At 36.0% G+C, this 24,921-nt stretch overlaps 2 protein-coding genes across 13 annotated transcripts; one reads left to right on the top strand and one right to left on the bottom strand.

The window, feature by feature from the left end:
- Positions 1 to 7,713: 7,713 nt before the first annotated feature.
- LOC107785253 (uncharacterized) lies at positions 7,714 to 20,989 on the top strand. 12 transcript variants are annotated; one of them, XM_016606506.2, is made up of 8 exons: positions 7,714 to 7,854; positions 8,667 to 8,826; positions 13,461 to 14,376; positions 14,480 to 14,575; positions 18,787 to 18,864; positions 19,047 to 19,124; positions 19,275 to 19,405; positions 20,498 to 20,989. In XM_016606506.2, exons 2-8 carry the CDS (start codon positions 8,710 to 8,712, stop codon positions 20,738 to 20,740), a joined length of 1,659 nt encoding a protein of 552 aa, XP_016461992.2. In that variant the 5' UTR covers positions 7,714 to 7,854; positions 8,667 to 8,709; the 3' UTR covers positions 20,741 to 20,989. The 12 variants fall into 12 exon arrangements, with proteins under 12 accessions (XP_016461992.2, XP_016461993.2, XP_016461995.2 ...); XM_016606507.2 differs by having other exon boundaries at positions 19,281 to 19,405; XM_016606509.2 differs by having other exon boundaries at positions 14,528 to 14,575.
- A 911-nt stretch (positions 20,990 to 21,900) lies between these two features.
- On the bottom strand, positions 21,901 to 24,034 carry LOC107785254 (adenine/guanine permease AZG2-like). The gene has a single exon (XM_016606516.2). The coding sequence runs from the start codon at positions 23,819 to 23,821 to the stop codon at positions 22,196 to 22,198; it is 1,626 nt and encodes a 541-aa protein (XP_016462002.1). The 5' UTR covers positions 23,822 to 24,034; the 3' UTR covers positions 21,901 to 22,195.
- Positions 24,035 to 24,921: the final 887 nt, after the last annotated feature.

The following is a 24,921-nucleotide window of genomic DNA, read 5'->3' on the forward strand; positions in this document are numbered from 1 at the left end:
TCAAAACAGCATAAAGGCGACGAACAACACTAACCTTTAAAAAGCATATGTTCTGTCCAAAATTCAAATCGAAGAAAGATTGTAGAATCAACGACTGGTAACAGTGACCGAACCCCTTTCCTTGCAACTCGAACAAATCCAACAACTCGTCAAAACCCAAAATATCAGTAAAATAAAACGACAATTTGAGGTTCTAACTAGGTTTAATCAAAGAAACATTCATCTTATCCCTTCAATTTTAGTCAGAAAGAATGAATTTCAGACGGATTTGAGATTAGGGTTTTTTCGTCGACTTGAAAATTTTTTACGGGGTGGGTGAAATGAACTGATAAGGAAAATAGGTTGGATAAATATTTGACTACAAACGATGTCATTTTTAAATGTAAAAAATGGTTAAAATAATTAATTATAGTCAAACTAATAATACTCTCTTAAGTCTTCATTTAAATACGTGGCATCACCATATGGCGTGTGTATACTACACAACATAGAATTACTGGGAGATGGCTTACAAGGGTGCACAAAAAATCAGTTCTAACAAATATAGGGTGGTATTGGAACACCCGTTAAGGTTGAGTAAGAAACTCATTTATCTGAACAAGTTCAGGGAGTATTTTATGTATTATCCCTATATGATTTGCTATAGAATGATTAATAATGAACATATTGTTACGCATAAAATTACTTACTTTAAGGATAAATTAATACATTAAATCCCTGTATTTAACAAGCAGTATAATTTAATCAAAAAGATCAAGATCTAAATAAATATTATTATCTTTTGTGTTTAAACGATAAACTGGACTTTGAGTTCAATTTTGCCAACCGTTGGTCAGTGCATATAATGGATAGGCTTTTGGATACAATTGCTGAATGAATAAATAAATTAAATCACATGCAAAATTAATTATATCACTACAAATATTCATAAAATCATTTGGCTTTCCATAAGCCGCGCGCATTGGGAAGTTAAAGTTTAAGTAATAATCTCCATTAGATCTCAGTTCAGCTTTTGGTAATTCTAAATTATTCATACACCCTTAATATTACATTTAATTTTTATGTCATATGTTGACTATGTAAAAGGATTTAGATAAATCCTATATATTTTTTGCCCAATCCAATTCAAAACTAGAAAGATGTGATTATTCATATAGCCCCTGTTGTTTTATGTGATTAAATGGTTTATTGCTGTTAGACAGTTTCATTGTTGCTATATTATTCTGTTTTAAATTTTAAAACATGATACACATGGTTTTTCCTTTTCTTTTTATGAACTAGACCTATTCATAGTTTATTTGCCCCAGATCCATCGATATTTGAAATTAACATAGTTATTTCTTTAATTACGATCTTTTAAAACATTCTTTTTGGAATTATTAACAATAAAAATTATTACTTAGTGACATCTATAAAAAATAGAAATAATATCTGAGTTAATCATGAAATTAAATGCTTTAATTTGACCATTGTATCAACAACGATCAATATTGAATGTTTTTAATACAACAATAACATACCCAATATTATTCCACACCGTGAGTTCTGGGGAGGGTAGTGTGTACGCAGACCTTACCCCTACCTTGTAAAGATAGAGAGGCACTTTCCAATAAACCCTCGGCTTAGGAAAGCATAAGCACCATATTGATGAAAATATAGACAAGAAGGGCCAGTACCAAAAAGTTATATAAAAGCAGAATAAAAACAACAAGATAGTAAGGTGATCAACAATGAAAGAAAATAACGGTTAGTCATAAAAACCCACTACCAACATAAAGCGAGACTGTGTCTCAATACTATTGTTCTGAACACTCTAGATTACCTACTCTACTACCCTAATCCTCGACCTCCATACTTTCCTATCAAGGGTTATGTCCTCGGTCAGCTGAATCTGCGTTATGTCTTGCCTAATCACCTCTCTACACCTCTTCATTGGCCTTATCTCTACCTCTCTGTAGGCCCTCCAATGTCAATCTCTCACACCTCCTCACCGGGGCGTCTGTGCTCCTCCTCCTCATATGACCAAACCACCTAAGTTGTACTTTTTCGCATCTTGTCCTCAACAGGGGGCCACACCCATCTTGTCGCGAATAACCTCATTTCTAATCCTATCTAACCTGGTGTGTCCGCACATCCATCTCAACATCCTCATCTCTGTCACCTTTATCTTTTGGACATGAGCGATCTTGACTGGCCAACACTCCGCCCCATATAACATCGTTGGTTTGACCACTACTTTGTAAAACTTACCCTTAAGTTTCGGTGGCACCTTCTTGTCACACAAAACACCGGAAGCGAATCTTCATTTCATCCATCCAGCCCCAATACGATGTGTGACACCTTCAACAATCTTCCCACCCCCCTGAATAATAGACCCAAGGTACTTAAAACTCCCTCTCCTAGGGATGACCTGCGAGTCCAGCCTCAGTTCCCCTTCCCCTCCTTGAGTCTCGCCATTGAACTTACACTCCAAGTATTCTATCTTAGTCCTGCTCAAATTGAAATCTTTAGATTCCAGGGTCTGCCTCCATACCTCTAATTGTGCGTTCACACCGTCTTGTGTCTTGTCAATCTATACAATATCATGCACCACGACACCTCCCCTTGGATGTGGCGTATCAGTACGTCCATCACCAAAGCAAACAAAAAAGGGCTGAGTGCCAACCCCTGATGCAACCCCATCATAACCGGAAAATGGTCTGTGTCCCCACCCACCATCCTCACTCGGGTTTTTACTCCATCATACATGTCCTTAATCAACCTAACGTAGGCAACAGGTACATCTCTAGCCTCCAAACATCTCCACAAAACCTCTCTCGGAACTTTATCGTATGCCTTTTCTAAGTTGATGAATACCATATGCAATTCCTTTTTTTCTCTCCCTGTATTGCTCCATCAATCTCCAAACAAGGTGGATGGCTTTCGTAGTCGAACGCCCCAGCATAAACCCAAACTGATTCTCAGAAATAGACACACTCCTCCTCACCCTTAGCCCTCCCACTCTCTCTCAGACTTTCATAGTATGGCTAAGCAGTTTGATACCCCGATAGTTATTGCAATTTTGGATATCACTCTTGTCCTTGTATACAGGAACCATCGTGCTCCACCTCCACTCTTTGGGCATCTTCTTCATTCTATAAATGACATTAAATAACCTAGTGAGCCACTTCAAGCCTGCCTTGCATGCACTCTTCCAAAACTCCATCGGGATTGATATTGGAAAAAAGGTATAAAATTATCATATTATTATACCAATATTTTTAAATTTACTATTCATTATACGTTGGGGCTATTCATATTTCATACTGTTACTTTTTTAAAAATTATCTCATATTTAGCGTTAATTAGACAAAGTTCGATACGGAGTACAATGGTATATAGTTTTAAATCATAATCAAAAGTAAGTGTCATATCTAAAGCTAGTGAAAAGTGTATGCGAGGAGGAGAGAAATGCGAATAGGGAGCAATATGAGTTAGCTAAGAAGGAGGCGAAGTTAGCAGTTACGGCGGCCATGACTGTATCTTTTGGTCGTTTGTATGAAGAACTAGAGGGCCGAGGTGGGGATAAGAGATTGTTCAGGCTAGCCAAGGTGCGATAAAGGAAGGCTCGTGACTTGGACTAAGTGAAGTGCATCAAGAACGAAGAAGGTAGAGTTTTATTGGGTGAGGGGTTTATCCGTCAGAGATGTCATACCTACTTTCGTAGTCTCTTGAATGAGGAGGGGGACAAGAACATTGTACTGGGTATTTGGAACTCTCTGGGAGTCTTTGCGACTTTGGGTATTGAGGCAGAATAGAGTTAAGGAGGTTGAGGAAGTTATGCGTAAGATGAGCAGGAGCAAAGCGATAGGGCCAGATGAAATTCCGATGGAGTTTTGGAAGAGTACAAGCAAGGAGGGCTTGGATTGTCTCGCTAGGTTATTTAATATTATTTTTAGAACGAATAAGATGACCTAGGAATGGAAGTGGAGCACGATGGTTCCTTTATACAAGAACAAGGGTGATATCCAAAATTGCAATAACTATCAGAGTATCAAGCTCCTTAGCCATACTATGAAAATCTGGGAGACGGTGGTAGAGCTAAGGGTGAGGAGGAGTGTGTCTATTTTCGAGAACCAGTTCAGATTTATACCGGAGCGCTCGACTACAGAGGCCATTCACATTGTTAGGAGATTGATGGAGCAGTATAGGGAGAGGAAGAGGGACATGGATATGGTATTTATTAACTTAGAAAGGCGTACGATAAAGTCCCGAGGGAGATTTTGTGGAGATATTTGAGGTGTACTTATTGCCTACATTAGGGTGACTAAGGACATGTATGATGAAACAAAGACCCGAGTGAGGACGGTGGGAGGGGACTCGAACCATTTTTCGGTCATGATGGGGTTGCACCAGGGGTCGGCACTCGACCCTTTTTTGTTCGCCCTGGCAATGATGTTCTGACGCGTCACATCCAAGGGGAGGTGTCGTGGTGCATGTTATTTGCAGATAATATTGTATTGATTGACGAGATGCGAGGTTGTGTGAACACGAGGTTAGAGGTGTGGAGGCAGTCCTTGGAGTCTAAAGGTTTCAAGCTAAGCAGGACCAAGACAGAATACTTAGAGTGTAAGTTCAGTGGTGAGACTTATGGAGGGAAAGGAGAGGTGAGGTTGTACTAGCAAGTCATCCCTTGGAGAGAATGTTTTAAGTACCTTGGATCTATTATACAGGGGGATAGGGAGATTGATGAAGATTTCACACATTGTATTGGGGCGGGATTGATGAAATGGAGACTCACTTCCAGTGTTTTGCATGACAAGAAGGTGCCACCAAAACTTAAAGGTAAGTTCTACAAAATGGTGGTCAAACCGACTATGTTGTATGGGGCTGAGTGTTGGCCAGTCAAGATCGTCCATTTCCAGAAGATGAAAGTATCATAGATAAGGATGTTGAGATGGATGTGCGGGCACACTATGATAGATAGGATTAAGAATGAGGTTATTCGCGACAAATGGTGTGACCCCTATTGAGGACAAGATGCGGGAAACGAGACTTAGGTGGTTTCGACATGTGAAGAGGAGGAGCACAGACGCCTGGGTGAGAAGGTGTGAGATATTGACATTGGAGGGCCTACAGAGAGGTAGAGGTAGACCGAAGAAGAAGTGGGGAGAGGTGATTAGGCAAGACATGACATAGCTTTAGCTGACCGAAGATATGACCCTTGATAGGAAGGTGTGGAGGTCGAGGATTAGGGTAGTAGGGTAGGTGATCTATATTGTTCATACCGGTAGTATTAGTACGCACTCTCGCATTCTGTTGGTAGCAGGTTTCTATGACTACCCGTTGTTTTTCTTTCATTTTGATCATCTTATTATCGTATTGTATTTATGCTGCTTTTACATGATTTTTTGGTGTTATCCTTTTTTGCCTATCTTTTCACTAATGTGGTGATTATGCTTTCCTGAGCCGATGGCCTATTGAAAATAGCTTCTCTACCTTCACAAGGTAGGGGTAAGGTCTGCGTACACACTACCCTTCCAAACTCCACGGTGTGAGATAATATTGGGTATGATATTGTTGTAATCAAAAGTAAATGCATAAGTTTAAATTTTTTTAAATATATTTTGATACGTGAAACACGCTCAGTTAATATTGAAATTACTTCAAAAGCAAGAAAGAATACCAAATGAATTGATAATTTTTACAAATAAATAATCCTAGGAATTTGTTATATACTCTGCATCAACTTTTAATAATTTTTTTTTGTATTACCAAACTTAAGTATATCTTTAACTTTTCACTTTATTTTTCTATCAACTGTGTAAATAGATTTTTGAGTGTTCATTATTTTATTTTTTTCTGATATGACCAATTTTCTTATTCTAAAATTTCTTATTATGTTCATTTATTTCATTATCAAACGTCATTAACTCATATTCTTAATAATTATTATTTACTTATTTTTCTAAAATAATATCTTTTGTTTCATATGTAAGTCCATAATATAAATTTAAAAATTATTATATTACTAAAGAAGAAGAAAGGAATAAAAGTTAATATTCTAGAGGGTAAAATGGACATTAAAAATGTCAATTAAGATATAAGGGGAAATTGCTTATTAATATAAGTTGGAGAAGGAGTTTTATTTTTAAAGTAAATTTGGGGGTGTAAAATGTTTATTAATGCAAAGCATTTGCCAAATGCGAATTATAAGTCATATTTAAGTCGAACGCGAATTCTAGTTTTTCCTCCCAGCAAAAGAAACTCAAACCCTTTCCATCTTTTCTTTATCTCACATTTTATCATCATATCCACTCAATTTTCCCGTGAAATCATACATATCTATAGCCTACCTATGATAAAATCTCAAACAATTCAACCATAAGCCTCAAAATTTCATACTCCTCCATATTAGCATTATCAAGAATGAAATCACTCATTTTTCTTAATACTTTCAAGACCGACGACAACTCTTTATCTTTCTGTTTCAATCTCACGAACCCATTTTTGTATGCAGGAGATAGGACGGTGCGTAATTTAGTAAATACGAATTATCATATCGGGAACGAAAATTTTGGTATTTGGTATAGTATTTGGTTTAAATTTAAAAAAAATAATGGCATTAGGTATGATATTCGATATTTAAAAATAAAATACCGAAATACCGATATAGTATCGAAATATATACTAAATAATACACATATTATTAATTATAACATAAATATTAAAGTTCTAAATTTTACTTTCCGTTATTTTTATAGTTCTCTTTAACCTTTACCACTTTTTTTTCCCCACTATACTTGTCTTTCCCTCTTTTCTTTGATTACCCACTTACGTTTTAACCTTTCTCCCATCTTGGTTTAGTATTTTTGATTTCCATCCCCCCCCCCCCACTATGTTATAATATTTTTATTTTTGTATATGTGAGTACCTTACTTAAGAATATTACAGTTTATGGCTTTATGCACTCCTTAATATTCGAGTCGAACAAACTGAAGCTACCAGACTGAATAAATCGAAATCGAAAGGACAAAAGTCGAATCATACCGAATTTAATTAGGTATGATATCGGTAAATATTTTAAGAAACCAAATACCAAGAATACCGAGCCGAAATGTCTAATATGGGTTTTTAGTACTTTTAAAAACACCGTAATTGCTAATACACCTACCACATTTTATCTTCCATAAAATAATTCATAAATTATTGCATAACTTGATTGTGATTATTATTTAATATCATCAACCAAAACCGTAAAATAATAAATAAAAAAATTATTATTATACATCCAACCAAATGCCATATTAGTAATGGTGAATGCTGAGATTACTTTTTTCAATCCCTCTTTCTAACTTATGCTGGAACAACCAAACGACTTCTTGAAGTAGTCCAAATTGTTCTACATATGAATAATTAAGTTAATTTCTAGTGATAAGTGAGGCTTGCTAAGTTGGTAAAATCACTTTTGCCTACGACTATTAGGTCCCGAGTTCGAGTGGAAAGTATGAAAACACTATAGATTCTACTAATTTGGGAGGGATTTAAAAAAAAAAAAAAGTTAATTTCTAGTGTTTCATAGAACTTTAGAAGTTCATCAACAAACGTGATTTTAGCTTTATTTTTAATCTTAAAATAATCTATTTAAAAAAAAATAATGAGCACGTGTATTGAGCGTGACACAATCCTAGCACAGATTCTCCGCTATATAGTTAATTCCGCACTCAAAGTTTCTACAGTAAGATGGATAAAAGCAACAGAAGGCTATTTTTTGGACAGTGCGAAAAGGAAGCTCTTCAACTTGAACAAAAGTGAGAAACGGTAGAGAATCGATTCAGCTTACTCTCACCCTGCTGTTTCCTCTGTTTTCAGACGGTACGTTTCTTCGTTGTTTCCGTTTTCTACTTTTTCTCAGTCTAGAAGTTTCTTCATTTTTCTTCTTTGATTTTTAGCTGCTCTCAACCAGATAGTAGCCATGATTGGGTTATGTAGAAATATGATAATAGCTGATTTGAGTGATGAGCTAACTTAAACATGGAAGGGTCATGGCTGCATTAACACATCGATCGGCTACATTTATTGTTTCTGCTTTGATTGTTAGCATATAGGACTTGACCTCATAACGTGCATGTATCCGATTTCGCTGAAGCGCAACCCTAGAAATTGAAGGGTCATGCCTACATTACCATCTCTGGAAGACAAAATGTTACTTCATTAATTATAGTATTAAAAATTACTAGGTGATTTCTTCGTATCTGTACAAGGTAGACATAGTTACTTAGTATTTGTCCTGGTGAGAGATGGCAAATACCAGGTGTAATAGCTGAGGTGCGCAGAAGCTGGCCCGTACACCACCATCATAAAAAAAAAAAAAAACTTGACTTTTCATTCTTTTTTGTTTTTCTTTTGAGCTTTTGCAGCTTTATACATATCAAGATTTGGACAACAAAGTTAGTTGATCTGTTCTTGAGAATACAAAGTAGTCGAAAGAATTTGCAAAAGGGAAATGGACCATCTATTTGAATTTTAATAAATTGCCTAGATACTGTTACATCATTCTTCTGGCTTTAGTTGGCATGAACATACTTTTGACATCTTACTATGCCTTGGTCCACCCTTTCTCCCATTTTTTTCTTCTAAACTTAAAGTTTTAGCTGATATTTTCGTGAGTTTCATATACTATATAGGAGTTAAAAGTTTCTGGGGAGACATACTCTGTACTGGGAGGAGATGGGATGCGAGAAGGAAGCATCTGATGAGTGCAAGCAAAACAGCCTCTTGTTTCATGGAAAGAGGGTTTCTTCTTTCTTTAAAGTGATGATCGACAAAAGTTTCCGCAAAATTCTGGTAGAATGTGATTTTTTCTTTGTTTGCTTACTTTCTTAACTTAGTTTAAAGTACTCGTTCTAAATGTACTGTTGGTTTTGATAACCATATTTGCAATTTCCAGTCATTCTTGAAGTTATATGTCTATTTTTTTATGACATCCTTTTGCTTAATATTTTGAAGACTAATCTTTATTTTTACTATTAGTTTTTTCTCATCAATGTAGTTAAAATTTGTGAAAGATTAAAGGACTGAAAAAGCATTTCCCAAATATGAACTTTAGCGTACCCTTTAGGTTCATGATTGTACTCTATACTATTTTCCGCTGTATCCCAAGATGTCTTAGGAACTCAATCCGTCAATCGTCAATCTTTCAATGGAAGAAACAAGGCTACAACACCTAGCTAACTAGCAGGCATCAAGTTATTAATTAAAAGACCTTTTCTAAGTTTTAAATGAGGTAAATGAACTCAAGTTATTTTTAATTGGTGGATGACCCTTTATTTAGATTAAAGAACAAAAAAAAAAGGAAGAAAAAATGTCGATTTTTGTTTTGTTCTTTTGTCTTTCCATGTTTGGATTAGTTTCAATTAAATCAACCAGTAGTCGTTCTTATCAACTACCTTCTTGGTCGATTATCACCCTATTGTCGATAATCAACCTCCTTCTTGGTCCTTCATCAACCCATGATCACTAATCCAACTTTCTTGCCAGTCGATTATCAATTAATTCTTGGTGGATTATCACCCCTATTGTCGATAATTAACCTCCTTCTTGGTTGTTTATCAACTCGTGGTCGCTAATCAACCTCCTTCTTGGTCGATGTAGGTCATTTTCAACCTCCTTCTTGGTTATTTATCCATGATCACTAATCAACCTCCTTCTTGGTCAATGGAGGTCATTTTCTTAATTTCAATCTTACGAGAAGAAAATAAAGGTAAACGAAAATGAAAGTCATTTCCTTAATTGAAGACTTACGGGGTCCTTTCAGTTAAATCTTCTCAAGATTCTGATATTCTGGACATGTCCATGTAGTGTTTCAGTTTATTCATCCCCTTGTATCTTCAATCCTTCTTGTCATATACTAAATTTAACTCCTCATAATCATCCTGAATCTATACATTAATTCTACTTCTGCAAACGTGGCTGAAAATATATTTTTTACTGGAGCTTCTTTCTGGGTGTTTTGACTAACGTGAAACGCCTCTAGATCTTTTCTTTTCCTCATATGGAAGGCCTTCCAAACACTCCTAAAAAATTAAAATAGCATATCAGCGTATTTAAAGCAATACGCTGCACAGAAAACAGTTATGGTATTGAACCTCATCCTTACATGCCCTTTGAGATCGTAAAATCAGATTCTTACTTGATTCTAAAGAGGGATTTTAGCAGATTCCTTTTAACTCAGAAAGTCAAAGCTAAAGAATATCCCTTTGGATCGAAACTGAACGAGGCGATAAACAGTTCCAGAAATGATAAACTTTGACATAGTTAGCAAACTACAGGATTATTAGGACCAATAAACACCGGAAAAGTGGTTAACTTATTTTAATGAAAACAAGGTCTTGCTTATGTTCAGAGCTTCTGACTAAATTTCATTTGGGATAAGATTTGAACCTTTCCATTCTGAAATTAACAGATTAATGAAGTACAACTTAACTGATAAAATTTCAAGTGAATGCTCCACTGAAATATGAGATTGGTATTCGCTCTATAACAACTTTAAGACGATAGTGAATAAGTGATCTGATATTTGACAATCAAATGGAAGAAGAACTCAGTTAGGAACCATGAAAATTGTAGAAATAATGAGAAGATGCCAATGCACGAGGCGTAGAATCTGTACCTAATAAAGGAGGGACGGTTGAACTGATAATATATGAGCTGTGTAAGTCTACCACATTAAAAAATTTGAGAGAACGCAAAATTTATACCAACTAAAGGATCTCTACCATCGCAAGCTTAATTTTGAGAGAACACGCCAATGCAGGAGGTGTAGGATCTGTACCAACTATTACCAACTAAAGGAGGAATAGCTGAAGTAATAATTATGTGACCTGTAAGTCCTCAACATTGACATACCCAAGATCCAGCATAACTGGCAGAACTCTTGCACACTGTATTCAGAATGATCGAATCAATGGAACTCAGAAGAAAAGAGAAACAAGTTCTTACACCCAAAATGATCGGAAGGATATGCAGGCAGAAATGAACCATAACTTGCATTAGAGTTTCAATTTTCTCCTCAGCTAAGGATAAACAACTTTGAGGGAATAGAGACGCAAAATCTTTACCAACTAAAGGATCTCTACCATAGCAAGTTTAATTTTGAGAGAACACAAGCAAAAGTCTGCAGGAATATATTGCTTATCAAAATAAACATATGAATAAATAAATGCAGGACTATATCGAATATAAGTTACAGCTTCTGGAATAACACCACAACAGCTATTATGTGCCCTCATGATCGCTATATGTGCTCCAGGTAAATGACTTACCATGAGGAGGTTGTTACCTACTATTAATGATCATTTTATGATACAGTTTACTCTGGTAGCTTAGTTTGATCCTCTTCCCATAATCTTCACTGAGATATACCTTATTTTTCTTATAGACCACACCCTAAGTTGTGCAATGAATGCAAATTAATGAAAAGATGAAATATCTCTTGAAAAGGAAATTTTATGATACTTCTGCTATGGAACTTCGTGAGAAAACTGATTAAAATTAGTACTGAAAGTGGTGGCTACTAACTTTTTGGATTTGAGAAACAGGTTTTTGACCTACTTCTTGAAAATATCGAAACAACTTTATCTTTGCGTTTATGGTCCTAGGTCCTCCATAGTTTTGTATAGATTTTGTTTCTTTCTAAGATAGCAGAAGACTTCTATGCTCTTCATGGTTCGTTACTATTATATGTTGTGTCATTCGCGTTGTTACCATAAAACATTGTTGTTACTATTGTTTGCTACTTGTTGCTTTATCTCCACTGTTCCTTGAGCTGAGGGTCTATTGGAAACAGTCTCTCTACCTCTATAAGGTCTGCGTACACACTTAACCCCCCCTCCCCCCTCCCCGGACCCCATTTATGGGAATACACTGGGTTTGTTGTTGTTGTTGTTTAGAAGACGTCTATCCTCCATTTCAGAAAAGAAGACGTCTATCCCATTTAGCATTCTCATGATTCCAAAATCCTTAGATATAACTACAAATTTATTAAAGGACACTACATAAATAGCACTACTTGGCCAGAATTCTTTTCCATAAACTCATCCCTTCATGGTTGTTCCTAACCTAGTGATGCGGAATAAGGAGAAGTAGATTTCAATTATGTCTAGTAAATATTTGCTGCTACTTTTAATATAATTCAGATGTTTTGCATTTTTGCCATTTTGGAAGACCTTGCAGAATGCATATGTAACCTATAGAGAAGTGAGCTAATCCAACTAATCTGCTATTGAATTAGATATATAATAGGCTTGATTTCTTCTTTAGTTATGGTAGAGTTCGGTGCTATATCTACCGATTCATTCAAATAAACTGAGTGCATAGTATCTATCTGATCTTCCTTTCCACCATCATCATATAGAATGTCTAAGAATTTTCTTTAACCACTTGAATTTCCTAATATTAGTTATCTTTCAGTACGTATCTATGCACTTGATAATGATCATGATCTGCATTTGTCAATTTTTGCAGTAGAGCCCAAAAGGCCTGTTTAAGTTTTAGAACTCATGCCAAACACCTTTGAGTTCTGAAACATCATATTTTCAAAGGATTACCTGCTCTTAAAAAACAAGAAAATCCTGGAAAGAATTCTTCAATTTTCACAAGCTATTGCTTCTAAAATGAGTATTCAGTGCCTCCTTAACTTCCCTAAACGAAAAAAAAAGATTATATGTTATATTGCTTTAAAGTCACTCTGCTGGAAGGATTAAGAAGGCAACTTTCCCGTTTTCAAAGACCTTAACACAAAAATGAAATGCTCCATAAATTTTAGAGAGACAACTGCTTATGAGCAACTTTAGTAATTGGGACCTGCAATAGGTGTTCTCGTGGACTTTCTTCCTCTCCCACAGTATGCACTTTGCGGAGCTTTGTCAAACCTATCCATTCACGCATCATGTGATCTGTATATTCTTTTAGTTACTTGAAAAATGTGTAAATTGTTTAAAGTTAACATCATTTCTGGAATGATGATTCAAATCTTCCTTAAGTACCTCTCAAGTTTTTAGTGGGTAGATCATAAATCATTGATTAAGCCTTGAAGCTTCTTACAGGAATATATTTAACTGTGGTATCTAGGTATTTGCATATTTGTGAAGCTTTATTTGTAGTTTACTGCAATTTGGTCTCTGGTAATAATGCGGTTAACAAACCAATTTGCATGGTTTTATTTTCTTTAGAAAATATCTGGCAAAAATGCATCGGTTACTATAACTTCTTCTTTAATGTCTTCTACTTTATGTTGATCAAATAAAAGGTGTGCATTGCTATCAAGACGCCTTGGCATTTGTTTTATAAGCAAATGTACCATACAGTACTCAAAAGACTTCTAAGGATATGGTCATAAACCTGTTTCTTTATCCTAGCATTTGAGTTATGTGTCGATTTTGTGTTATTTCTTAGTTTTAACTTTTGCAAATTCTTTTCAGTACTTTCCCCCCATGTTTGCTCGATCAGTTTCACACCTGACTGATCAGGAAACTTATCTGGAGGACTCGAGTGGACAGAGATGGAGGGTAACAGTATGTGACCATAAAGGTTCACTTGCTATCCGACAGGGATGGCCTAAATTTTCATCTGAACATGGTCTGAATCTGGGCGATTTCTTGGTTTTCTACTATGTTGAGGGTCAGTACTTCATTGTTCAAATATATGATAAAAGTGGTTGTCAAAAGATCAAGTTCTACAGTGACTTCTGCAAAGGGAAAAGAAAAACAAGGACTTATCCAGAAAAAACTTCCCAGGTTAAGCTGCTTCAGACAACTGATATAAATCCAGTCAACAAAAGGAGTAAAATATCTGCTGTATCAGAGTCCGAAAAGGTCACATGCAAGGCACATATTACAAAGTTTGCAACGAACATTGATGCTGACACTGGGAAGGGACAATTAGTATATCCAGCTGTATACGTGGACGAATCGTTTTGTATGGTTGATAGAGATGCTCAATATCATCAAGGAGACGACAGGTTGTGCTTACATCTGTCAAGTTTTGAAATGCCAGCAAGCAAACCTCTTGCAGAAGGAACTAGCAGTCTTTTAAAAGCTGACGATGGAAATTCTAATCATGTTGAAACCAATTTAAGATCACAAACAGAACCAAATTTAGTAGTTGTTGCTGACTACTTAAATTCAGAAGAATTGTTGCCAAAGTTTGAGGCTGAAATCACGGGAACTGATATGGTACCAGCGGAAGATATTCCACTTTTGAGTCAAAAAGATCAAAATGATTGTCCAAGTGGTATTATCTCTTCTTCATTCTTGAAACCTGCTGCAAATGTCAACAAAAATGATGACGTATCAAATGTCACCAAATACCAAAATCATTGGATGAGTACTGACACTAGTTAGTTGCCTTTGCCCATTTCATTTTATCAATGTCTTATTATCCTTCATATAATTTAATTGACTCCGATTTGTTTTCCTCACCCACCTGATGAATATATTAGACTGTCATATGATGTTGCAATCTGACAACAAAGATGGTCGCTGCACAGGCATTAATCAAATTACTAGAGAGAAATCCAATGATGCATCTCAGTTCGGTAGGCTTCTGATCGCCTCAAATTGTTAGGAATCTTTTTGTTTTTGTTGTGTTGCATCAATATACATGTTAGGGATATGTCTATCTGAGTTGAGGCAGCAAAGGCTCAGCTATAGCTCGGTTTTGCTCACACTATGTTGAGCTTGTCCTCAGTCTTGAGCTGGTCTGAAATGCAGTCTCAAGTCGAGCTTAGATTCCATAAAGATCAACTTATAGGCTCGTGAGCACAGCGGAGCCTTTTGTTCTTTGTGGTGATTAATTGTATACCAAATTACATTACTGTCCTTAGTGTATGTGTTGGAAGACCCTAAATTTTGTTCTTTACTCGTCAGCTTCAAAAACTAATCCTCTCTTCTCCCAGTACTCATCACTATAAACCCTTCACTGGTATTCATCTCGTTGTCCTATCCATCTAACTTTCTCATGTTTTTCCTCGTAAACCTTTTCCGTGAAAATGTTGTTTCTACCCTCCATATTTGACATCATCAAAGATTTGGCTTCCACACTACGTTCACGCTAAGCAGTATCTATTTCATAATTAATTCCTTCGTTCGAAGCAACTGCTAGGTATTTTGTAATTCTAATTATATTTGAACTTGTAAATTCGTTTTTCTTGAACATGGGGAGAATATTTAAGAATATTGGGTGAAATATCCTTAATGGTATTGTCACAGCAATTTGGAATTCCCCAGAAAACTTGCTTCTCTTATATGTTGACATCCAATCTCATCGAAATTTTTTCTCTTTACTTGGTAACAGAGCCTCCACGATCTTGGTAGAGACTTAAGTAGTTTTCACCTATCAGCGCTTCACATTATCGATTCAGCCAGAATTTTCTTTTCTTTCAGTTGTACTATTCTTACCTTCTTTTGGTGACTGTTCCTGCTGCAAAACTCCTCTTTCCAATGACTGTTTTAGTAGCATCAGGCTTTTTTGTTAATCTTTCAAGAGGCACTATGTTTCTTCTTGGTAATTGCTCTGATAACGCCAAGTTTCTTTTTGGTCCATTCCATCTGGCTCCGCCTCTATACTGGCTATTCTTATAGCGTTTTTCTTGTTATTAGTCCAAAATATTTTTTGGTTACTCTTCAATTGTCAATTAAATCTAAGTCGATGATTTCATCCCAGTACCTCTTTTTGGTGTAAGAAGCACCTTTGGTTTAGGGTGTCCAATCACTGATGATTTTCAAGGCAAAGACTTACACCACCCTTTTCTTTCTGATGATTTGTTCGCTATTCCGGATGATTTTTTATATATCTTGTTTTCAAACTAAGCGGTAAGCAAACCCACTTTGAGTTTGGTGGTCTTGTTGAAAGTCAAAAGAATCATTAAGAATATTGTGTAAATATTCTTAATGATTATTTCCTAAGATTTGCATCTCAAGAATTAAAAAACTTCTTATTTCGTGTAATTCAAAATGGTAGAGTTCTTTTGAATGTTGTTAACTACCATCTTAAAGTTTTCTCTCTTCTCCAACTTGAAATTGTGATTGAAATTTGTTTTGGTGTTGATTTCTTGTTTGGCTTGAGATGAATCTAAATTGGTAACATGGTTAGTGAGGATTTATATAGCCGACACCAACTTGTTGGAGCTGAGGCATAGTTGTTGCCATACTGGATTTCTGGTGTCTTTTGGAAAGGGTATAATTAATTATTCTATTCGGAATTTTTGGACTCACACTTAAGAGTTTCAATATATGACCTAACTTATTTTGATTCCTTTTTATTGATTGTGCTAATGATGTCCTCCATGGTCTTTAAATGGTCCTTACTCCTCCCATCCCACAAGATAAGAGCCTTTCCTATCATATATGCCCCTTACAAGCCCCCCCCCCCCCCCCCCGAGGCCAGTGGCATAGCCAGAAATTTCAACAAGGGTGTTCAAACTTTAAACAAGTCAATAGATTTTTTTTGTCGACGAATAGTATACCAAAATTTTATAATCAAACTACGCAACATTTAGCTAAACAATAAAAAACAATTAATAGAATTATAGTTTTATACACCAAAATAAAAACGGAAAAGGGCCAAAAATGCCCTTGAACTATTAGAAATAGATCAATAATGCCCTCCGTTTACTTTTTGGCACAAAAAAGCCCTTACCGTTAATCAATTGGAGCAAAAATACCCTTCCCACCTAATGGAGCACCACGTCAGACAGCCTCAAAAACCAGAACCTTCCAATCACCTATTTCCTCCTTGAACAACTCTAACACCACCATCTTTTAGACATAGCAGTGACCTATCTTCCAACAACCATCCAAAAGAAGCCACCGATGGAACTCCACTGCAACGCCAGCCCTCTGCCATCGATTCACCTGCACATCGGTCATCTACAACTCTGAGCCTTAATCAACAACAAAAAAAATGATTGCACATGAAAGATACCAAACTGAAAACCTCAACAAAAGTCGCTCCACTTTAATCCTTTTCTGGTGAGAACTTCCGATAGGGGTGTGAAAGAAAAATGCTGTCGGGTAGCAGTGGTATCTCTGCTCCCTTAAAATAATTATAGATGATGGAGATGGTGAGAGTTGGTCTAATAAATGATGGAGAAGCGAAATATTTGGGAGTAGTCTTGGTCCCTCGAGAGAAATGGGAGGTAGCCGGTTGTTTTCCTTTTTATGGTGATTGGTGAAGGTGAATGTGGTAAATTTTGGACTGAGGGATTAAGATGAACAGAGGTGGAGGCATGGTGGATTTTTTGCTGATTTTGCTTTAGGTTTAGATAATGAATATGATATTTGAATAAGAAACAAAAAATCTGTAGCAATTTATTTAGTGGACCTTCAAAGCTTTCAGCGGCGGCAATGGCAGTCACTAGCAATTAGGTGGCAAGGGCATTTTTGTTCCAAACGGTAAGGACTTTTTTGTGCCAAAAGGTAAACGGGGGGCATTATTGATCTATTTCTAATAGTTTAAGGGCATTTTTCGCCCTTTTCCGAAATAAAAATAACAAAAAGACAACACTAGAAATTTTACTAATAAAAGTAAGCATAAAATCAAAGTAAAGAGAGTCGAGGGAATTTGTAGTTTGTAGAGAGCTTTTGTTGAAGAAATTTATGTAGAGCTTGACTTTTAAATTATAAAATTTATTTAAGAAATAACTTTTAGTTAAAAAATTACTTTTAAGATTACTTGTTTATTTCTACACAAATTTTAAGTTTTATGAGTTATTTTATTAGAATTTTTTTTAGATTGAAATAGAATCAAATAGACCAGAAATGGTGATCTCCGTTCAGTTTTGGCAAACAAAATGCGCAAAACTTTGAACCCGTGAACAACACGTCACTTTGGACGCCCTGAACTACTGGACTACCTTACTCAACTATGTCTAATATTATATATAACCATATAAAGTAGTCTTTAACTTATATACGCAGTATAATTTTTCGGTGAAGGGTGTGCGCTTGACCACCCTTGGCATAAGGTGGCTATGCCACTGCCTGAGGCTACGCTACTCTCCCTTGCCAGCTCACATCCACCTTCCTTAAGCCCATCCTGACCATCTTGCTGCTTCCAAAGTAGAACAAAACCCTTACCCTTTATAGAATTCAATCACATATCCGAAGTGCATCTTTTGTGCCACTCTTTCTTAGCCTGGATTGTAGGAGAAAATGATATAGGTCAAAAGTGGGAGTCTTTAGGCTAAGGAACAATTGAGTTGGTACTAAGGTTCCTAAAATTTTCGTTTTCTCTTGTTGTTATCCACTTCTTGAGAAGCTTTATTCTCAGTAGCACCCCTGAATGTAATCACCGAGGCTTTGCATGAGCTTCGAATCAACTCAATAGTGGCTCCAATGCGATAGGGTTAACTTTAAGACCAGTACAATGATGAAGCAATTGGCCCTGTGTATAAAAAGGGATTCAATCAAAATTTCGGTCATTCATTAGGGAGATAGATATGACTCGCTCCCCCTAAACAATCATTCTCGCCTTTCCTAGCTGGATTGGTTAAATTGGGAATAGGAATTAGAAGTTTTGGCACAAAATTGCTGGTTTTAATTTAGGCGTGGTCAAACTTCTCAACCTTGAGCTTTTTTCGTTTCCTGATGGACCTGAAGTTGAGCCAGAAATTTTGAGCTGTATGAAGCTCAGCACCGTGCCTGATTACCTCTAGTCAACCCTGGCTGGTGTTTGATCGGCTAGTATATATCCTTATATTGTGACTTTATTGGATTTTTACATGGTAAATGTTTTTGCCACATGAAGCAAGGGAAACAAGACTAGTCAAGAAAGAATTTGAGGAGACAGCAGCAAAAGCATATTATCCTGCTAGAGCAATAAGTGGTATGCTTTTTATTTCATTCTTATATAGTTTTACAACTTATTTGAACTTTGATTTCCTTTTCCCTAGCTTCACCGTGCCTGATTACCTCTAGTCAACCCTGGCTGGTGCTTGATCGGCTAGTATACATCCTTATATCGACTTTATTGGATTTTTACATGGTAAATGTTTTTGCCACATGAAGCTAGGGAAACAAGACTAGTCAAGAAAGAATTTGAGGAGACAGCAGCAAAAGCATATTATCCTGCTAGAGCAATAAGTGGTATGATTTTTATTTCATTCTTATATATTTTTACAACTTATTTGAACTTTGATTTCCTTTTTCATAACTGCAAATTGCCATTTGCATGTTTGTGCTGTGCTTTGACTGCCTTTGAGCATCTTCTTCCTGCTTTCTGTTGTGATGTACAAGATTCAGGAAAGGAGCCAGCAAATGGTAATGAAAAAGTCATCAAAAGTGAGCCTGCTGATTCAGGAGACATGCCATCTCTTACGGCAGTCAGCTATTCATGTTTGCTGGAGGTCGATGGTAGAGATTTTCTGGTAACAGCTTGTTTAAGTATCATTTGTTTCTCCATCTTGCTGAATTGCAGTAATCCTATTGTCTGATGCATTCTCTGTGAATATTTCTCAATATTGGCATATATACTGCTTAAATTTGTACAGTCTCTTGAATTTACCGCTGAAGATGCATGCATTTTGACATTCTTTTCATCAAAGTTTTGCATTTGATAAGATGTTATAGAGGAAATATATGTCTTTGTCAGGACAACTTTGGCTTAAACACCATAAAATGTTTTTACAAATTCATGAAGATCGAAGAGAAGTGATGATTACTTTGTAACTCAAATATTGAAAAAGAAAAATACATAAATAATAAAATGATGACTGCAAGCCCATATGCTGGATTTAGATTAAACTTTTCTCTTTTTCAATGTTTAAAGTAAGCATCTTAAAATCACACTGGACATATAGTAACTTATTATTATTACTTTGATCAAGTATAGCTATGTTTCAAGCTTAGCGTCTATGAAGCAGGAGATGCCAATGATGGCAGAATTTCTTTAAATCTAAAGTTAATGAGTATATTTTGTGATTATAAATGTCCTTGAATCATGTTGAGGTATGATTTTCTTGAAATAACTGAATCAATTGGTAAATAATGGACAGTTCTCTTTATAATCCTTTTTTGTCAGCAAATGGCTGATTTCAACTCTTACAAATGTGCAGTCAGTGCAAACATTTTGTTAGATTTCTCTTTGGAAAAAATAGATTGTGCTTCTTTGATTTATAGTGTTAAAAAAGAGGAAGATGTCATATAGGAGCATCAAAGTTTATATGAAACAACACCTACATTACATTGATCTTTGATAGTTCCAGCCCTTTCATCACCTGAAAACCATGTGAAGCAGCAGTTACATTGCATTGCTGTTTGTGAGTTCCAGTTTTGTAGTAACCTGACCACTGTGTTCGTTCTTTTCTAGTGTAATTTCAGGCATATTGCCTAGTCTTTGGAGAATCTAGTGCGCTCTACGCTGCAAATTAGTTCTTGTACTTGGCTGAAGTTCTCTTTGTTTCCCAATATGTATATCCGTTTTATCTCCTTGAATTTAGGCCCCGTTTATGCCTGTGCAGGAATTACCAGAATCCTGGCGAAAATATTTAATGAAAAAGGCAAAGCTGGAAAGGTGGATTATTTTTCTACGAGGACCGGATAAAAAAATCTGGCCAATCCTCTATCATCGCAGATCAGGTGTTGATGTTTTGACAAATGGATGGAAATTTTTTGCTGCAGCTTATGGCCTGAATCGTGGAGATGATTGTCTTTTTGAACTTGAAAATCAGCTTGAATGTATATTTGCTGTACGTAAATTGTAAAAGTAAGATGCCAAAAGAACTACTTGGAGCCAATTATCTAGAGCAGTTACAAGAGGAATGAAACAGGAGCTATGCCCAGATTCTTATTTATGGTTTTTGAACAGCATTCAGTTGTTGCCTGGCTGGGTCATAACTTGATTACTACTCATCATTTTGAAGTTGCAGTGTATTTGCAACTATGATGTTAGTACTCATCACAAATTATCATTTGGACGTTTGGATTATTTTGAAACTCTACTCTTTCGAGTCTATTAGCATGTATGTTTGAAAATTTTCATATCTGAGGCCATCCATATCGCGGCCATTGAGACGCGTAGGAGGAAATATGTCAAGGGATCCTCACTGATTGTTTCCTCGCCAAAGCTAAGAAAGTTTTCATTTGCGAGATCTCTGTCTAATTACAAGACATATGTTGAGCAGCATCTCTATAATGAGATTGGCCAACTCGGACTCAGGAACTCCTAACCGTTCACTGAGCATTGTAATTCTTCGAAGAGAAAATTCATAATCTATGTTATTTCAAGGAAGCGTGCTCCCTCTTTAGGTTTTATGGTTAAAATAGCATAGGCTAGCCATTTTTTTTAAAATATCTAGTTTCTGCCATTTCAAGGAAGCGTGCTCCCTCTTTAGGTTTTATGGTTAAAATAGCATAGGCTAGCCATTTTTTTTAAAATATCTAGTTTCTGCCAAGTCATTGAAAATAGTCACTGTTTTGCCGAAACATGGAAAGTTACAGCATAATACACTAGATTATGGAGCGTCAGCGTACAGGAAATTCCAGTATAAAATGTTGGATTATGTAACTCCTGCGTATAAACTTCCAGCATTAGCATATTATGAAATTCCAGCGCATTATGTTGAAATTTCATGCGTAGAAAATTTGAACTCCAGCATATTATGTTGGAATTTTTTAAATTTTTAAGGGTAATTTTGTTCATATTTTATCTTTATCTAAAAAAAATTGCTAAATTTCGATTACTCTTGAAACCGTGGCTATTTTTCAATTAACATTTGTAAATTTGTCTATTTCTTTTTTTTTTTCCCGATTTTATGTAGTTTCTTTTCTATGAAACACATAGGCAGAGTGACCTATCCTATAACTAAACAACAGAAAAACAGTATTTAGACTCTTCGCCAACAATAAGAAAAAAGCAACAAACTGTGTCCAATGATCAGAAAGTTACACTGCAGGAGGGAGAGAGATGAACACAGAAAATTATCAAAATCTTGATACTTGACACAGAATAGCTGAATACCACAAAGCCTAAGATGCACAGGCGCCCTTGAAAGATCAATCTATCACATCTTGCCTATTTTCCAACTGGAAAATTTTTTTAAATTGAAAAGGTGATCTTTCACGGTGGCCTGTGCATCTGCTATCACTACATGAAATAAAACAAAATCTACTTCCAATCCAAATGAACTACTAAATTACATTGACGAACTATCAAAATATCAAACAATTTCAATATTCTGATCTGCAGTGGCAGCTGACACTTGATTTTGCTCCTTCACCACCATCTTCCTCATTCTCATCAACCACTTGACCCAACAAACCATACTATCATACAAACTTAACGCAATGTACACTCCAATTCCACCAATAATACCATTGGAAATTGAGTATGTCAAAGGCATTAAAACCATAGTCACAAATGCAGGCACTGCATCCTTAATATTATTCCAATCAATATCCTTAACAACTTTCATCATCAACACACCAACCATTACCAAAGATGGACCTATAGCCCAAGGTGGTACACTAGCAATCAAAGGTGTAAAAAACAAAGACAAAAGGAAATAAAATCCAACGATAATAGCCGTTAGTCCCGTCCTTCCACCTTCTTTAATCCCAGCTGATGATTCTACAAATGTGGCTATAGGTGAAACTCCTAGAGTTGATGCAACTATTGTTGATCCTGCATCTACCATATATGCTATATATTCACCTTCAAATTCTCCTTCTTCATTAACAAATCCACCAATTTCAGCCATTGTATATAATGTACCTGTTGTAGCTAGTACATCTATGTATAACAATGTTAATAACGCCACCCATACTTCACCATTATTAAAATGGCTAAAATTAATGGCTCCAGCTGTGGACTCAATTTTATGAAAATCTACAACTTTTTTAAAGTACTCATAACTTGAGTTACCTGTTGGTGTGTTAGGAAAAATTGTAACAGCAGTATTCCTAAACCAAGAAACTAATGTCACAAATAAAATACCATATATCATACTACCTTTAATTTCCTTCATTAGTCCATAACACATTATTATAAACCCAACTGAACTTAACCAGAAAGTTGGGCTTTGCATTTTCCCGCCGGTGCATTCTCCGGTCACCGGATTTGTACTAGAGCAAGCAGTGAGGGTCAATAGAGTAGATGGATCTGGGCCGACGAGGCCCACTCCTTGATGGGCTTGTAGGCCCACAAATGCAATAAAAAGCCCAATACCAGCCGCACAAGCTAGCCTAACGGGCTGAGGAATAAACCGGGCTATTCTCCCACGAAGCCCAAATACAGCTATAGCAAGAAAAGCACAACCTTCAACTAAGAAAATTGCCATAACAGTTTGATATGACATTTTTCCTGACCCATGAAATCCCACTAAATTATAAGCTAAATAAGCATTTGGGCCCATACCTGGGGCCAAGCCCAAAGGAAGATTAGCTAATAAACCCATAGCAAATGACCCAATCATAGAAGCTAAAGCAGTAGCAACAATAAGATCACTTCTCATTTTGGAAATACACTTTTCATAACCTTCATTTGGTTTCAACATGCAGTCTGGGGTTGCACGTGTTTGGTTCGCCGGAAAAGTGCAGTCGGAAACGGAGCAAGTGCCGCCGGAATCCGTTAAAACGCTGGCGTTGACGGTGATGATGTAAGCCATTGTAAGAAACGTGGCCGTACCAGCACGAAACTCTTTAGTAAAAGAACTTTTTCTAGCTTCCAACTTGAAGTATTTGCCAATTCTACTCTTTGAAATTGCTTCGTTTACTTTCATCTCCATTTTGTTCAAAGATTTTCTAAGTCTAGTGAAAGAACCAGTTGAACAGAGCTCTCTCCCCATATCTTTTTCTCACTTTGGTTTTGTTTTTTGTTTCTTTGCCAATTCTACTCTTTGAAATTGTTCACCAGTTGAATGTTTATAAGGGAGAAGATGAGAGGAAAAGAATTGTAATTTAGTGTGAGATTGTAGTAATTTAAGGAATGAAACAGTATGGGTATTTTAATATATGAGATAATTTGAGTCATGCGGGCTGACGGGTACAGATTTTGTTAATTGTTATGTGGTCATTATATTATAGAACAAAAAGTAATAAAATTCATGTCTTTTAAGGTTGTTTTTAGTGGGTTAGTATGATTATTATCGTGGGCGGACCGGGGTCACCGACACCCGTAAAGTTCAGCAAAATTTTATGTATACATGTATATGTCTTTAGAAAATAATAATATATTAGTATATGACACCCTATATACAAACTAAATTTTGGTTGAATCAAAAAGTGCACCCGCAATATTCAAATCCTGGGTTCGCCTCTGATTATTATGGTACACCGCCCCTCCATAGTTCTTATATGCAGCGACAAGTGTAAGAAAAATTTAAATCGCCAATGTATTTTAACATGTATGAAAAATTTATATCGCCAATGTATTTTAACATGTGAATAACATACCTAGTGTGATTCTATAAGTGTGGTCTGGAGAGGTTGGGATGTAAGCAAACGTTACTCCTACCTTATGTGAGATAGAGGGGTTGTTTCTGATAGATCATGGGTCGAAGAAAAATGTTTTAAAAACAAGTTTGACTGTTTTAACATGTCAATTACCTCATTTTTCCAACTCGCTAATGTAATTTGTTATAGACAGTTACATGTGCAATTATTTACCTATATAAAAGTTTTTTTACGCTATCAATCATCTCCCTTGGAAATGAAGGCATGCGCTAATTTTGTTGAGTTCTGGTGTTTGTTAAATTAAGAACAAAGAAATGTCAAATTGTAGTCTTTATTAGAGCTTAATTTGCACGGGATCAACTTGTAGTCTTGTTGACTGTTGTCTTTATAGTTTACATGATTTTATGGATAAAATGCTACTAGTAATTATAAATCTAATCTGAGTATACGCACTGAATTCAAAGCCAAGAAAGATCTTTGACTAGTAGGTGAA

The sequence above is a fragment of the Nicotiana tabacum genome, chromosome 4, assembly GCF_000715075.1.
Source record: "Nicotiana tabacum cultivar K326 chromosome 4, ASM71507v2, whole genome shotgun sequence".
In the NCBI taxonomy this organism is placed as follows: Eukaryota; Viridiplantae; Streptophyta; class Magnoliopsida; order Solanales; family Solanaceae; genus Nicotiana; species Nicotiana tabacum.